The 16,379-nt window shown below is 51.1% G+C and overlaps 1 protein-coding gene across 1 annotated transcript; it reads right to left on the reverse strand.

The window, feature by feature from the left end:
* Positions 1 to 559: 559 nt before the first annotated feature.
* Positions 560 to 16,293, reverse strand: TTI1 (TELO2 interacting protein 1). The gene is made up of 7 exons (XM_012570276.5): positions 13,901 to 16,293; positions 13,241 to 13,435; positions 12,322 to 12,461; positions 11,370 to 11,510; positions 9,756 to 9,960; positions 8,996 to 9,083; positions 560 to 3,162 (listed from the first exon to the last, which is right to left on the reverse strand). Exons 1-7 carry the CDS (start codon positions 16,179 to 16,181, stop codon positions 2,928 to 2,930), a joined length of 3,285 nt encoding a protein of 1,094 aa, XP_012425730.4. The 5' UTR covers positions 16,182 to 16,293; the 3' UTR covers positions 560 to 2,927.
* Between the last annotated feature and the right edge of the window lie 86 nt (positions 16,294 to 16,379).

Genomic DNA, 16,379 nt, shown 5'->3' on the forward strand with positions numbered 1-16,379 from the left:
CAATGCCCAGCCTAGCCCAGCTGCCTGGAATCCTGCAGCTCCTTTGAAGCTTGTTACTCCCTGGACCTCCATCATGCTCACCCCTCGCTGTGCTGGTGAGAAGGAGAAAGAGCTGGTGGCTCTTTCTGCCACCAGAGGTGTCAGCCTGTGCTGGGGGCAGGAACAGGCAGAGGTGGCTGGTGTCTCTGGAGCCATGGTCACCTCTGCCACCTGGAGAACTGTGGTCTTGAGGAGCAAAAGGTACAGGGGAAAAACATTCAGGAGCTGCAGGGCAGCAGCTGTAAATCATTGCAGCAAGTTTTTTCCAGTAATGGTGCTGTGCCATAGCAATTCATGGCAGAGCTGTGGGGCTGGGGTTATTCTCAAACAACCCCAGGGAATAGGATTGCTGTGAGAAGAGAGACTGGGATGCACTGGTCACCAGTGCAGCAAAACACAGGACATAGCAGAGGAAAAGGAAGACCCAGGAACATGCTAGGGAGGGCAGGAGGCTGCAAATCATCTCAAACGGGGAATAAACAAATTGCTGTGCAGCACAGTGATTTGTAAAACCTGGAGGTGAGCTTTAACAATAACGGGTTTTATTAGAAGAGATTAGTTTTGTTGAATTTATAGGAAATCTTGGGAGCAAGAGTGGAGGAGAGGACCCTGCTGGATCTGTATGCGTGGTTCAGTAGTGCCTGGTGCCAGGGGCTGTGTGTGGGACTGTGCCCCCAGCACAGTGTGGCAGACCCCCAGGGTCCTGGCTGTGTTCCTGCATGGAGGAGGCAGCTGGACACGGTTTTATTTGCTCTCTGATCCCAGAGAGTGTGACTGGAGTGGGGGGAGCTGGGGGTCCCTACCCCAGAGTGTTGGGGGCTACTTGGTGGAGGACAGTTCTGGTGGCAAAAGCCCGGGGCTTGTGAAGAGGCTGAGCTTAATATGCAAGTCACTGCTGGGGAGGAACCAGCCTCATGAAAATGCCATTTCCACACAGTCCCTCTCCCAGCCATTATCCTGCCTCAGACAAAAGCAATTTACTCAGCCTCCAATAAAGCAAGGGTGATAACGTAGCTCAGAGGAGCTGACTGACAGGCAGGACAGCCTCTCCTGCCACCAGCACCCACCTGCTGGCTGGGGCTGAGCCTGTGGGGAAAATCCTTGGACAGCACTGTGAATCACAGGCTCTGGGTGGGGGTGTCTTGGTGCAGTCAGCTGTGCCAGAGCCCTGCCTGGGTGGTGTGGTTGGGCACTGGGCAGTGATGGGACAATGCTGCCCTTGAATCCCACGCCTGTCCTGCAGGATGGCAAGCCTTGGCATGGGCAGGATGGGTCCTTGGAGTCACCACCACAGCACAGCCAAGCAGAGCGAGACTGGATGAAGCATCTGCACCTAATGGATGAGTTTTGTCAAGTGCTACAACAACCCAGGAAACTGCACCAGCCCCAAGGGCGCTTGGAAACCAAAGACAGTATTTCACCTCCCTGCCTGCCCTGTCAGAGCAGCTCTGAAGGCTCCTTTGTATAGAACCCAAGCAGCGTTAAACACTGAACAGATATTAAAAAAGAGTTATGCTGACCTGCAGCCGTGTCCTGCTGGATAAAAAGACACTGACTTGTGTTTTCCCTGGAGAAGCAAACAGGAGGAAAACCTGAATAAAACCAGGGACACAAGGGGAAGTAACTTCAGCGGAGGGAGGTGGCAGCAGAGACAGTGCCCTTGGGCCCACCAACAGATACTTGTTTTGGATGTTCACCCAGGATCCCAACAGTGATGCAGAAAGCCTGCTCCATGTAACAATCTGTTTATTGCTTTGGTTTTTGTATTTCTGAGCTTGCTTCTAAATTTAGTCAAGATCTTTTGCTTCACTTGCATAGATCTTCCCCGAGTGTCAGGAGGCAGCCTGCTGCCAGGAGCTGCTTGGGTGAAGCTGAGGGATCTGGGAGCAGCTGAGCAAAGCAGTGCCTGTGGACAATCTCTGCAGAAAGAGCCTGGGGATGTGGGAGCTGGAGATCAGGGGAGAGTGAGCTGACCCCAAAGAGGAGTCATCCTCTGCTCACTGTACCATGCTGTCCCTACTTTGACAAACCATGGCACTGCTGGGGTGCCACGGTGCTTGCTGGTGCTGCCATGGACAAACACAGAGGCCGTACTGGGGCACAGGCAGGTGCTTCATCCAATTCTCCTTGGGGAAGGGGTTAAAAATGGCCTGAGAACCGTGATCTGGGCATGGGAGAAGTTGTAAATCCCTCCCAGGTTTGAATCAGGGCTGGCTGATTCTCCACAGAACCTCACAGAGAGTGAGATAGAGAGCAGAGCACGTTTGGCCGCCTCCATCTGGTCTCAGCAAACTGCAGCTGTGAGGAGCAGCCCTGATGCCTCTGAGAGGACACATTGTTCTTGATAGTAACAGAGGTAAGGAATTTATTGGAAATGCACTTTAACTTCTGAGATTAACTGCTTTTAAAGAGAACAGGTTTATAGTGCACCCCCAAACAAGATTCTCTTCCTGGGAAGGGTAAAAGCCAGAAAAAGCTTTTGCTTTGAGTTGTTGGTCACCATCCAGCTGAGAATGGGAGGGATCATCACAGATGTGAAAATATCAGAGAGGCTGGGGGGGTGCTAAAGGGGCACCCCCCCCACCAAGGATCAAGAAGTAATTTCTGGAAGATGACTCTCTTCATACTGAAGAATTTGGAAGAGATGTGCCATTTTTCTCTGCATATGGTGCTGGCCAGGCACAAGTCAGGAGGAGTCAGGGTCATGTACCCACCTCATTCTCAAACAAATAAACCCTCTGCCACAGGGACAGTGTCTCAACCAGTGCCCCAGACTGGGCAGCCCTTCCTCTGCCCCTGAACCATTTGGCTCCTGAGTGATGGTGTTTTCCCAGGTGAGCTCTATCCTGGTGGTTCCTGTTTCCCATCCCAGCTGCCGGGCAGGTCTGTCAGGAAGGAGATGCCTCCTGTGTGCTGCTGCTGGGAGCTGTGCCCTCCTGCTGCTGCAGCCTCTGGAGCAGGAGCAGCACGTTGTCCGTGAGCTCGTTCCGTGGCCGCCCCATCCCGCTGAGCTTCACCGGCCGCAGGCTGGCGTGGGGGGGCTCGTACCCCTCGGGGCAGCACACTTCACTCAGGAACAGCCAGGTGCTGTCAGGGTCCACGTGCATCAAGTGCAGGAAAACACTTGGGGAAACAGCAGGAAGAGAGGAAAGAAGAGTAAGGACAAGGCCTTGTGGCTGGCACCCAATGGGGTTATTAAGAGCTAAGGAAAGCTTTCATGCTATTGGCAACCTCTGGCAGCTGCACAAATTCTGCTCTTTACAGAGGGCAGCACAGTGGCCCCTGTGCCTGAGAAAGCAGCTCTGTGCCTCACAGCTACTGGCGTGTGGGAGAAAAACATTTATGATACCACAGAGTCACTTATGGACATCAAACAAGCAGCTGGTGCAGGACTGACCCAGGCTTGGTGCTGGCACTGTGTGAGCTGTCGCTGGCACAAACATAAACCTGCCTGTCCCAGGTGGTGGGAGGTGACTGTGGGTGACTGCATGTGCTATGCATATCTGGGATCTTTTGGACAACAGCTCCTGCAGAGATCTTGGGAGAAGTTGTCTGTGTTATTCACCACCCTCTGGTTTTTGGGAGGCTGGGCTTCTCTGCCTTTCCAGAGCTGGCAAACCTAGGAGTATTTGGGGACAGCTGCCCAGGCTGGGCCTCAAGGGAAGCTTAACACTGTATCTGAGGGCTTTTTGCTCAAGTGAGATCTCCCACCATCCCAAGTCCTTATTAGCTGCCTCCAAATTTTTGTAGTTCTGCACAGCACCTTTCACAAAGCAGGATTTTAAACCAAATCCAAACAGAACCTTCATTAATAACAGAATGAAGGAAAAGAGGAATCACAACTTCCTCTGCAGATTTACTGCTGTGTTGATGGTTTTCACTTTGCATTTCCATACCTCAGTAAGATGGGATTTGCCTTTCCAGCATGCCCTTCACACAGGGCTCCAGCTGTGAGCTGCTGGGACACAGCTGCTGCTGAAGAGCAGGAAGCTCAAGGAGTGAAAGAGCAAATGTTGATTTGTGTGACCTACACTTACCCACCCCCTCCTGCCAGCTCTCCCTGCAGCAACATTTGGGCTTAGCTAGGTCTGTGTCAGGGTTTAATGCACAGGTTATTAGGCTTAATGGGTATTAAACTCTCTGGCTGTGCCATGAACAAAATTAGACTGGAATTTGCAAGGCCTCTTCCTGAATGGTGCCAAGTGCTCTGTGAGCACCAAAGGCACTCAGCACTCACCACACCTATGGTATGCTTTTCCAAGATCCCAGTAAAGCCCAGTCATGTATCTTCAGGTCTCTGCTTTCAGTGAAATCATGGAGCTGCGAGAAGAACAGCTGCCAGGTCAGGTAATGGGAAGAGAAATCAAGAAGGTCTGTCTCTGCCCCCCCAAGAAGCACAGGACTGAACTCTCTCTCTACAAGCAAAGATCACTTGCTACAAAAGCCACACAAAATCCAGATCTGATTGCTGTCCAAATTTCTCCTGGAAGAGCTTTCATCCCTAAAGCGAGGTTGCTTCCAATGTAAAGCAGGGAGAAATCCCTTTGAGAAGCTCTTCTCTGAAAAGGGAGTGCAGTGTTATGGGTAAAGTGAAAGAGCACAGAAATGAGATGAAGGTAGGAGAGAGTTCCCTCTCCTCTTTACAATAACGCTGTGCGTGTGACTCGTTACTCATGCACAGCCAAAGCTGCTGCTTTTGCCTCTGCCACTAACACCTCACCTGTCCCCCAGTGCAGGTCTCTGAACAGCAAGAGGGGAGATGTCACCACTGAAGCTGTTGGCAGTGTCCCCTCCCAAAGGTGCTGGCAGTGCCTATCTGCCTGCTCCAGAGAAACCAGTGGGAATGTGCTCCACACTGATAGCTGGGCTTGGCAACAGCTGCCTCAGCAACACGACCTTTTTTCTGTGGATTGGCCAGATGCAGGTGAGCTCACAGGACTCCTCATTCCCCTGGCTTTGTTCAGGGGAGGACTGACCCACTCAATGCCAGCCCAAGTGAGGGGCTGGCAGGGGCAGGGTGTGGTGCTCTCGCTGCTGCCATTGTGGCTCCAGCTCTCCAGACACTGCCCTGCCCGTGCCCTCAGCTTGGCTGTGACAGCAGGAGCACACAGCTCTGTGTGCCAGCAAACACCAGCTCCCAGTGGTTCCACCCAGTTTTCAATGGGCAGCTGCAGAGATAATCCTCGCTCCTTATGGCTGGGATGGGAGCAGGCAAGGACAAGGAATTGCTGTGAACATGGGAAGAGGGGATATTGTGCAGCAGGCTGCTGATCCCCAGCACACACACAGCTATAGCTCTTACACTCACAGCACAGACACTCTGCTCTCCAACCTCTTCCCAATCAGTGCTCCAGGGAGAGAGACCCTCAGTGATTATCCAGACCCTGCAGAACTCGCTGCCTCTGGTGCCCATAATGGTTAGAGGCTATGATTATCCCTGATAGCCAGGAATGCTCTGCAGCTTAAAGAACAACTTGACTTTTACATTTTCAAACTAACTCTGGGGTAGTTTCCAAGCAACCTGTTTCCATAGCAAAGAATCCTGGGGTTAATCCAAGTTTGTTTTCTGTTGTTGCCTTTTTCTTTTTCTTTTTTTTTTTTTTTTCTTAAATATCACTTTATTGAATTTTGCCTTGAGCAGGTGGCTGTTCTGGCATGCTTCGATCCAGGCTGAGAGTGACAGCTGACAATGAATACCCAACAAACCACACAAGCAAACTAGAAGAGGTAAGCTGCATAATCAACCCTGGTATGAAAAAAGCTCCCCAAATAGCTCATATTTGTCCTAAGTATGCTAAACTTATTCTATTAGCACAGAGCAATTTGGCTATTCTGTTGCCTTGTCTTTTCCCAACTCCAAGCAAAGCCATGGCACAGGCAGCAGACTGGCAGAAGGACAAGGCTTCCTGGCTTTCCATCCCTGCTGAATGTTTAACTGGATACAGCCCACCACAGGCTTTGGTAAAAACTGAGGAAATTATTTCTGCATCTTAGTTAGGGGGAAAAAAAAGCATTCCTATCCAGACTGCTGACTGAAAGATCATGAGCTGCAAACCTTTAGTAGGAACTAAGTGTAAATTTCGAAACAGTCACTTGAAACTGAAAGAATGGAAAACTACTTGTCAGCTTTGACAGGGGCCAGTGACAATTTCCTAATCTCTTTTCCTTCAAGGTTTTATTCCCTGAAGTGAAAAGCTTGTCAGGGATGATGCAACTTCATAAACTGATGAGAAGCTCAGATTTACAAATTGTGACTTTCAGTCCCCACCATCTCCCCTGGCCTTGCTCCCAGAGGTGGAGCCCCACACGCCTCCCCCCTTGCTCAAGTCTTTCTGGGCACTTCCCCTCCCTTGCATGGGCTCATCTTCTTCAATGATGGCAAAGACTTTTCTAGTGCTCCTTGCATTCCCAAACTCTTCTTCAGCAGGTTTGGTCCCTTTGGTGATTTTGCATTTGGTTTTTGTTTGTTGTTTGGTTTTTTAAAAAGCTTTGGATAATGCTCTCCTGGAATACTCCCAGCAGTCCTCTTCTAGGAAAACCTATCGTTATTGTCCCATTTTCTCTTCCTCAGATGTGCTGGAGTTCTTTTTTTCCCAGCATCTATTTTTGCCTGTTGAGTATTGCATGAAGCTGCAGTTACAAAAATCACTTACTCCCACTGCTTCATCTAATAAAACTACAGGGTCCCATAAATGGGATTAAGCACACTCCTTGGGGCATGATAACACCCCTGGATGATAGCCAAACTCCCTTTTTATTTTTTTCTGAGTGGCTCAAGCACCTTGGCCAAAACTTCCTGCTCAGCTCTTTGCATGCCTTCAGAATCCTCATGTAGTCAGTGTATGATTTTTGGAGCTACAACTGACTTTGCAAGTTGTGACCTTGCTTTTGACAGGTCACAACCCATCAGTTGAATAAGAACCCTAAGAGCTGAGCAAAGGCCAGTTAGTATAAATCACCATGGCAAGCTGATTCCAAACATCCTTTTACCTCATATGATTTCTGCAGTGATAAAGCTGAGTTATGTGACGTATGCTGGCGCTCAGGCTGGGGCTAAGATTAGTTCTGGTCTATCTGTTTTTAGAAGCATTTAAAATGCAGAATTTCTCATGTATCAGGCTGATAACACTGCCCTTGCTTAGATGGAAAGGCCCTTATGTGTGACAGCCTGTGTCAGTTTGCAGGATTACTTTCAGGCACATGGAGAGCAAGAAGAGCCAGAACTTACAGGAGTGTGGTGGTTCAGCAGCTGGAGAACAGAAATAGAAGGGTGGCTGAGAAATGATTCTCATCCTGATACAGGAGCTGATTGTTATGGTCCAAACTAATTTTGACTTTTCCAGGCTGAAACCTCATATCAGGGAAATACAGTTAAAAGTGAGTGTGATACGATGAACTCTGATCCATCCAGCTCCAAGACCAGGGATCACACAGGGCTAAACTGAAAAAATTAAACCCAAAAGAAACCTGCAAATGCTGCCATATCTGTAGTGTCAGGCCAGGCATGATGCACACCTCAGTGCATATGTGTGTCTGGTCAATGGGGGAAGGAACAAAACATATGGCATTTTCCCCTTAAAATAGAATAAAAGCTACATATAGGAGAAAAATGTTACTTGCCCTTGCTGCCCTTTCGCTCTAACAAGTGAGCTCACTTTAGCATACAGCTTCCAACAGGGCTCATTTCATAGTCCCCCTACCCCTGCTGTTGGGGGGAAATTGCACAGCTTCTCAAGCTGCTTGGTTAATGATTTAAAAGCTTCAGATTCCAAATATCTAGATAAATCCTGGTGTTCCGCTTTTCATCCAGCATTGCTTGCAGAGACTGAGGCATTATTGCATTAAGGGGATGCACTCCCACAGCATAGAGCCCCTCTGCAGAACAAATGCTGCTGGAAGCCTGCTGTGCTGCCGTGAAAGCCTCCAAGGTAAAAATAAACCTGCTCCCGTCCGCGCAGAGATACAAACAAAGGAATGCTCCAGCTCCGGAGAGCGCTGGCTCTGAACTGCTGCCCAGCCACACAAAGCCCTTCACACCCTGCACCCCCGGGAGCCTGTGCTTTGTGAGAGGGAACGGATGGGCTGCACTTCCCTTTCCAGCAGCTTGCCCTGGAAATCCGAAACCGCAGAGCCTGCGGAACCTGCTGGTTTCCCCTCCCCTCGGGGGAGGGCAGGGCTGGCCACACAGGAAGGGGGGCTTGACTGGGTTTCACCCCCATCCTTCGCAGAGGGGCTTCCTGATTTATGTCCCATGTTCTGCACCAGGACTCGTTTTGTCTCCTGAAATTTCCGGCCTTGGTTCCAGGTGACAACATATGACAACAGTGATTTCTTATCCTGACAGCAGAACATGCTGAGAAGGATTTTGTACACCAAGCAGCAAAGTATGTCTGTCAACACTTCCTAGAGCTGGAGTGTGTTCACCTAAACTGTCTTTGCTCTTTTAGACTCTCACAGCAACACTGGTGCCAAGACTGACAGCTTCCCAAACAAATTCTGGTCCACCTGGCAGAGCCTGGGTTGGAGCCCAGGGAAAATGGAAGGATAACAGAAGTAGATCCCTCAGCCTCCAGAAGGTATTAAGCGATAAAATACAAGGGAATGCCTGGCACATCCTCTTCCATAGCTGTCTTCCCTCCGCAGTTTGATGCCACCAGTGGGCCAAAAGCCTCAAGTATTTGGTGAGGAAAAAGCAAGTAGCACATCTTGCCCTCTATCCCCAAATGCACTGCAAGGTCACCTGTAATGTCTGTGCAAGCTGACAGCTGACCTCTCTAACTCATTTTGGGGAGTGATACTTCACCACAGAAAACTTCCATGAGTTCACACCCTGTTGTACAGGACTTGAATGTGCCGGAAGGTGGAACAGGAAAGGTCCAAAAGGAATGGGATCACCATGCTTCCTCTGTCCCCCACTGTTTGTACACCCAACACACCTGCATTTAAGAGACATTACCTCTGGGCAGCTTCTTGCAGTTTCACAGGTTGCTTGGCACTGAGGTAAATCAGGCAGGCATCTGCCACTTTATTCAGGTCACTCTCGCCTGCAGAAATGGAACAGGAAAGAAGGGTAGGAGGTGACCTCCTCAGCAGCTGCTGCCTAATGGAATCAGCTCCAAATTGGTAGCAGAGGCTTCAGAGCCTTTGAGCTGTCTGACCTGGAGCTCTTGTGACCTTGCCTTTTAAGCATCTTGCTGCAAAGTCAGGAAAGCAATCAAGGGCACTGAGAGGAAAAGAGTAACTAGCCAGCAAACCTTCTCCCTCATCAAAGCCAGTTCCAGAAATTTCACTTGGGGAGAATTTCAGTTTCATTCAATAGAAGAGTGTGATGTGCTGGATTTAAAGTGTCACTCAGAGCTAAGCCCACAATGGAACCAGTCAAGCTAGACAGAAGTCTTATCTGGGCTCTAGTTTGTCCAGTAAGAACGAAGTGTGGCCCAACAGCAATGCAGGGACTCTGTTCTGTACCCTTTTCTCAACCACAAGTGGGATGAGCAGTCACATTTTACATGTGGTGGGAACCTTCTCTCCCACTTGTCTCCTCAGGAGAAAAGAGTGCCCAGCACCTCTTTACAGAGCTCCCAAAGAGAACAGATTCAGGCTAGAGAAGATCAGGAAATCAATCCCGTGGGCAGCAGGAGGAGAAGCAGCAAGCTGAGAGGAGACAGTAAAGTCTGGCAGAGATCCATACAGCCTGTGCTTCCCCTGGTACTCACCCATGTCCAGCTCCTCACAGAGAGAGCCCAGGCCCTGCAGCACAGCCAGCTGCAGCTTGAAGGCCAGTGTGTGGCTGTACACAGGCCCAGCTCTGGCACTCACTGGGGCCTGGCTGAGGAGGGAACTGGTCAGCTTGGGCAGGACATCTTTGGAGAACCTCTGCCTCAGGAAGTCCCCACATGTTTGAGCCAGGGTACACAGCACCTAAGAGAGACATGAGTTACAGGGGATAGTGCACACATTGGCCTGGGAGGAGCTCAGTGATCCACACCAGCTGGGGGATTCAGACATTCACTCTCCTGGAGAATTGTTTTTGCAGGTGAGAGCACTGTGACCACACCTGCCCCAGCTTCCCCATAATGAACAGAAAGTGAATGTTTGAGAGGCTGAGTGAGCTGCACCCTGCTCTGCAGTGTCACCTGCCTGACCTCCTGGACTGCCCTTCCCTCATTAGCACAGTAAAGGTAAGAGCAGCTGTGCATTCTTACTCAGAATTAGTGGAGGAGTCTCTGATGGAAAATGCCATTAAATATGATTATATCCTTAAATCTTTTTTGTGGTGCAGACAACCCATCTTTCCAAGCATGTTAGAAAGCAGAAAGGCCAAGTGGCCACAGAAAAGGGCACCTAGCACTACTGGCGTCTGCTCAGGATCAAACTCAAACTGGATAGAGAATGGCACTAAATGCATGTAAAAACAAAGGGGGATCCATGTGGCCAGAACACTGATCTCTCTTTTGGAACTTCACTGAGCCCATGGTCTCAGTGTGCAGGACTGAGATGCTGGTTATTTTGTGTTAGCTTTACATTGATATGACACTTCTTTTCCTGGAATTTAGGCAGGAAGACACTTTGGGGGAAATTCATACAGTAAAACCCAAACTGGGTGCAAATTGTAATGGTGACTTGGAATTTTTCAAGAGTTAATTAGTTTTTTACAGCAATCTCTATCTCCTTTTAGGGCAGGCACATGATAGATATGGCTATTCTGAGACTGCAGTGCATGCCTTCTGGAATTTCAGGAATCAAAACTCTCTTTATTCACACAGAAGGATTCTAAAATGAATCTCACTCTGCCCAGCAGATGGATTCCTCTGCAATGCTGGGGCTGGCAACCTCTGGAAACACGCTTTACTGGCCAGCCTGTGAGTCAGGAGGAGAAAGGAGCCAGCTGACAAGGTCAGGAGCTCTTTAATAATGTCATTATAGGGCCAAGTCTTTGTTCAAGCTCTCCCTTCTCTTGCCAATGCCTCAGTCGTGGAATGTTCACCTATTTTCAATCTGACATCTCCAAAGAGGATGCTGGGACTGTGTCTTCAGCAAGGCCAAGCTGCACTGTATGGTGTCCGTAACATCTGCTGAGGCTGTAGAGATGTTTTTCTCATCCCTGCAATAACCACCAACATTGCTGCTTCCCCCAGGAACAGCATCAAGGCTTTACCTGTGGACGAGCTGCAGTGAGAGTGGTACAAACCCACCCACAGCAGAGCAGGGTGACCCTGTGCTCCAAACCACATTTAAACATTGCTGCAGGATCTTGGTGCTCTCTCCTGAGCTACAGCACTCCCTGAGCCACGTCCTGCCCAAGCCCCAGCTGGCAGTCACTGCCATACCTTGAAGGCTCTGAGCACTGCCAGAGGGTCGTCGCTAATCAGCCGGGTGACGAGAGCTGGCCAGACACGGTGAGCCATGGGAAGCAGATGGTTTCCATGAGGATGCAGCATGGTTACACAGAGCTCCAGCACGTCCAGGACCTGGGCAGGAGGGGAGGGAACAGACTCTGAGTGCTGCAGTGCCACACATTCAGGTGGATCCCAGCATCACGGCAGGAAGCCGGGAGGAGGGGTTGAACAGCAAAGGGTGCGGTTTTACCACAACAGGGACAAGTGAACAGTGCTAGAAATCAGGCCTGCTTGGAAAGGGACAAGCACTGCAGTGACACAACCTGAGTTGGGCTGGGAGCAGGGCAGGATTCCTGCCCTGATCCCACAGGCTGAGCTGCACCCCTGGACCCCACTGCGGCTGTGGCACCAGGATCACCTGGCAGAGCTGAGGCTGCTGGGATGAGAATCTGGGTTATGCCTCATTTTTCTGTCTCACTTTGCACTTTAAAAGGAGGCCACCTTCAAAGGGTTTTCATAATTAGAAAAAAGACAGGCTTTTAGCCCTGCTTATCATCACCCCAGCTACTTCAAAAACATTCATCAGCTTGTGCACTGCAGCCTGAGGAAGGGGGATGGGAAGCACAGATGGGAGAAAGATGCTTCTGTTTCCTCCACCAAAGGACAAAGCACAAGACTTAACTGTCATGAGCATCAAGGGGAAGTGTCCAATACAAAGCCACCCTTAAGATTCTGTTCCTCCTGGCTGCCATTCCTAATCCAGAGCACTCCCAAAAAATTATCTCCCTTTCTCATGCCAGGTTTGGAGGATCTGTCCTGCTTGAGCATATGGCAGCACAAACCTGGGGATGGCAGGGAGCCCAACGTGCATGGCACACATGCTGACGAGCTACCAACCCCTTCATGGGCACCATCTGTCCCCTCAGAGCTGGCAATTACCGACCTTCAGCCGCACTCGGAGGCTCCCATCAGACAGCAAGTGGATGCACCTCTCCATCACATCCCTGGCCAGCTGAGCATGGCTTGGCATTGGAGCTTCTCCTGTGTCACAGCTGGGCTCTGGCTTAGCAAGGGGAACCTCATCTGGAAGACAAAACCATTACTGAAGCCATGAAAATGACTTGGGAGCTCTGGGAGATCACAGTCACAGATCACCCACCCACAACGACTCCGCAAATTCCTGAGTAAGGCCTTTGGCATGTTTTAATGTGCTTAGATATAGTTAAGCCTATGAGTTCTGTGAGTTAGTGCCAGGTTAAGTTACGAGTGTGGGGCTAGGGAATGTTCGCTTTCTTTACAGGACAATGCAGCTGGTCTGACATTTGCAGTCTCTTCTCACCATGGACTTATTTCCCATTGATTTTTATTAAAAATGAAAAGCCTGGATATTTAAAGATGAAGTATTTAAAGGTCAGGATTGCAGCACAGCCCAGTGAAGACTAAAAAGTTTCCTATATGAATGTCTGCAGTGCCTGACAAGGCCAAGTGAGAAGGGAGCAGTGGCATCATTAGCCAGGAGAAAACAGTACAGAGAGTCCTAAGGGAATACGAGGAAAATGTGTCGGATCCTGGAAAGGGGGAACTTCAGGTCCTGAACCCAAATGAACTGTTACAAGGTAAGAAAAAACACAGTGTGCTTGTGTCTCAGAGCTAGAGAAGCCTTGATCTGCAAACATTTAGCTCCCCCACTCCAAGAGAACAAAGTGAGAAGACCCAACAGCACTTTACATGAAGCAAGGTCAGCCCAGAGAAGACCTGAGACAGCCTGGTCCCAAGGCCCCCATGTGACAAAAGGACACCTCAGAGGTCACAGTCTCTCTGCAAGCTGACCATGCTCCTCTCCAGCCACGCACAGCACTGACCTGCCTCCTCCTCCTCCAGGTCAGGAAGATCCCCCTCTGCGATCTGCTTCTGGCTGACATAGTCAAGGAAGAATCGTTCCACTTCTTGACTTGTCATTGTCACCTCCTGTTGTCCCTGGGACCGAGCCCTGCTCTGCCCCTTGTCAGTCTGCCTTTGCTGGTGCCCCTGAGCGCTGGGCATTCCAAACCACTGCACTGCAAAAAAGGAACTGACATGTCACTGGGCAACCACGATCCCCTCCTGCAAGTCAGCAAGGTGCCATGGATTCCATGAGAGATGAGATGGTTCTCACACCTCATGGGATTGCACCTGATTCAGGCACCTGCTGTCACATCCCAGTCACCTCCCTGACATTACAAGAAAGTTAAAAAGGAATACATGCCATGTGCTCCTACAGAATATTCATGGGAGCAGTGAATCCATCCTTTCTCAGCCACTAAAGGCTGTGTTCCTGTGAAAGGCTGCAGGCCAGGGAAACTGGAGAGGGAAAATTACTGGTGATCTTTGCTTGAGCACTGCCCCAGCAATCAAAGCACAGCAGCCATCACACTGCAACGCCTTGGCCACCTGGAACCTCCCATGGCAAGTGGAAAGGTCCTACACAAGTACCCTCAGTGACAGCAAGGCTGAACTACACAAAGTAAACATCGTTTTGGTACCTAGAGCAGTCATGACTGAGTGGAGGACCCTGAGGAAGGTGGAAGCCTGGCTATTGTAGGTCTGATCTAGTGTAGACAGGACATCTTGGATTACATCTTCTACCAGTGGCAGCAAGCTGGCATCTGAGTGCCTCAGCATCGTGTCCAGGACCTGGGACGCACGTGGCTGATACGCCAGCTGGCGCAAATTCAGGGAAATCCCGTTCACCAGATAGTCAGAGTTCTCATTAATCAAACTCCGCACCGAGTCGTAACCACAGGCCTCACATATGTCTGCCAGTGTCCCCAGTGCTGTCTCGCTGATGAGCAGAGTCCTGTCCCCAGCCTTTTCCAGCACAGGGTAGAGAGCTGACAGCAGCAGCAGCCGGAACTCCTTCCCGAGGACAGCGGCACAGCAGCCAACGCCCTCCAGCTGGATGCAGATCTGCCAGATGTTGCTGTTCATGGTGCGGGTTGTGACTGGCGGCTCTGGGGACAGATGGAGAACGCTGCTGGATGTCCCTCCCGCACGCACAGGGAGTCCCAGGTGCTGCACTGACTGCTCAGGGCTGCTTTCCTCTGTGTCAATGCTAGTGACCAAATACCAGTTCGCCTGGTCCATGTACTCATCCAGAATGGATGTTATGGACCCTTTGAGATCATCCACGCTCAGTGGAGCTTCCCTTTCCCGCAGGAAATCCACTCCCACTCCGGCAGCTCCCATGACCAGCTCGTTGAGGACCATGGCTGCCTGCTTTCGGTATAGGCCAGACTCGCTGTACAGCCCCATGAAGTGATCCACAAGCAAGTAGAGGTTCCCGTAGTAGCCAAGAACACGACACACTTGCTGAAGGAGCTGGAAAACCTTCTCCTCTGTGAAGAAGCGGAAATATTTCTTCTGGCACCTGCCCATCTGCACACCCTGCTGCAAGGGGCCCGGTGGCCCAGAGCGCCGGGCCTCCACTATCTTCACGTCCGTCACGTCCAGCTCCAGAACCTGCAGCAGTGCCTTGGACAGGCGCTGCAGGTGGGACACGGAGTTGAGGACAATGTTAACCTTGGGGCCCAGCAGCTTCAGGTAGCCAAGCAATAAGCTCAGTGTGGAAACCTTGCCCATGTCATCCTGAGAGTTCATCAGGCGGGGAAGGGCTGTGGCAAGGGAATGGAGGTTCTCAGAGAGGACATCAGCAAGAGCCCTGTTCTGTGCCACAAGCCCCTGCTCTCCAATCCCTTGCAGAACTTCGTTACACCTGCTCTGGACTTCGCTGTTTTCATCATTAACCAGCCCAACCAAGGCCTTTAAGAGGTGACTGAACGAATCCACCAGTGACTGATTGCAGTTCCTCAGTAAGTGGTGGACCAGCTCCACCAGCTCCAGTCTCACCTTCCAGTGGGGGTGAACTGAAGAAGATTCAACCACCTTATGCAAGAGAAGAGAGAGTTTTTCAGCAGTACTTTTAGTCCAGTCAGGTCCTCTGTGGATCATTAACTCTGATATTCTGCTGTGTTCCACTGGCACCTTTTCCTTACTCTTTGGGATTCTGGCTAGCTGTTTGTCAGCCATTACCAAGCCAACAATCAGATAAAAGAGTCTGATGGCAGAAACGGTGGTTTTGTGACCTTGTTTGATGTCTCCAGCAATAACTCGAGACAGTGTAATAGAAATCCCGGGCAGAAAAGAAGCAAACAAATCCCCACATTGCTGTGCCTCATCTTCATCCAGGTGTCGGTGCTCCTGGCAGTCACACTGCAGAACCAGGACCTGCAAGCACTCCAAAGCAGAGATCTTGATTTGCTTTGCTTTTTCTTGCTCTGCGAGAGTCAGAAGCAAAGACACAGCAAATCCTAAGAGCGGAAGGGTGGAAGGTTGGTACAGAGACAAGATAATATCCCCATAAGCCGAATGCAGCAGGGTGTGGAGTGCCTGGATCACAGCCAGCTTCAGCTCCTCGGACAGCGGGGCGGCTTTGCCCGAGCTGGGAGGGGGAGCGAGGCAGGTACAGAGCTCAGAGAAGAGCTCCTGCAGCAGCTCCTGCTTCTTCACGCACGTCGCCGCAAGCACGGAGGAGATGCACTGCACCAGGCTCTGCACCAGCCGCTCCTGCTTGGGCCCCGGCACCCGCAGGGCGAGGCGCAGCGGGAACAGCACGTACTCCTGCAGCTCCTGCAGGGCCGCGCCGCTCACCCCGGCCAGGTGCGCCTGCAGCTGCTCCACGTTCTCCACCGTCTGCGCCCGCGTCAGCTGCACGCAGACGGGGCGCAGCGCCCCGAACGCCGCCTGCGGGGTGTCGAACACGGCCATGCCGCGGGACCGGGGCCGCGGGCGCTGCCCGGTGCCGGGGGTCCCACCCGGGCCGCGCAGCCCTGAGGGTGCCGGAAGTGACACAAAGCTCCCGCCAAGCGGGGCGGGCACCGTGAGAAAAGTCTCGGATGCCCGGCACGCGCATGCGCCGGCGGCGTGCCGCTGAGGTAACGCGGCTGTCAGCGCCACAAAGCTCCC

This window comes from Taeniopygia guttata, chromosome 20 (assembly GCF_048771995.1).
Source record: "Taeniopygia guttata chromosome 20, bTaeGut7.mat, whole genome shotgun sequence".
NCBI lineage: Eukaryota > Metazoa > Chordata > Aves > Passeriformes > Estrildidae > Taeniopygia > Taeniopygia guttata.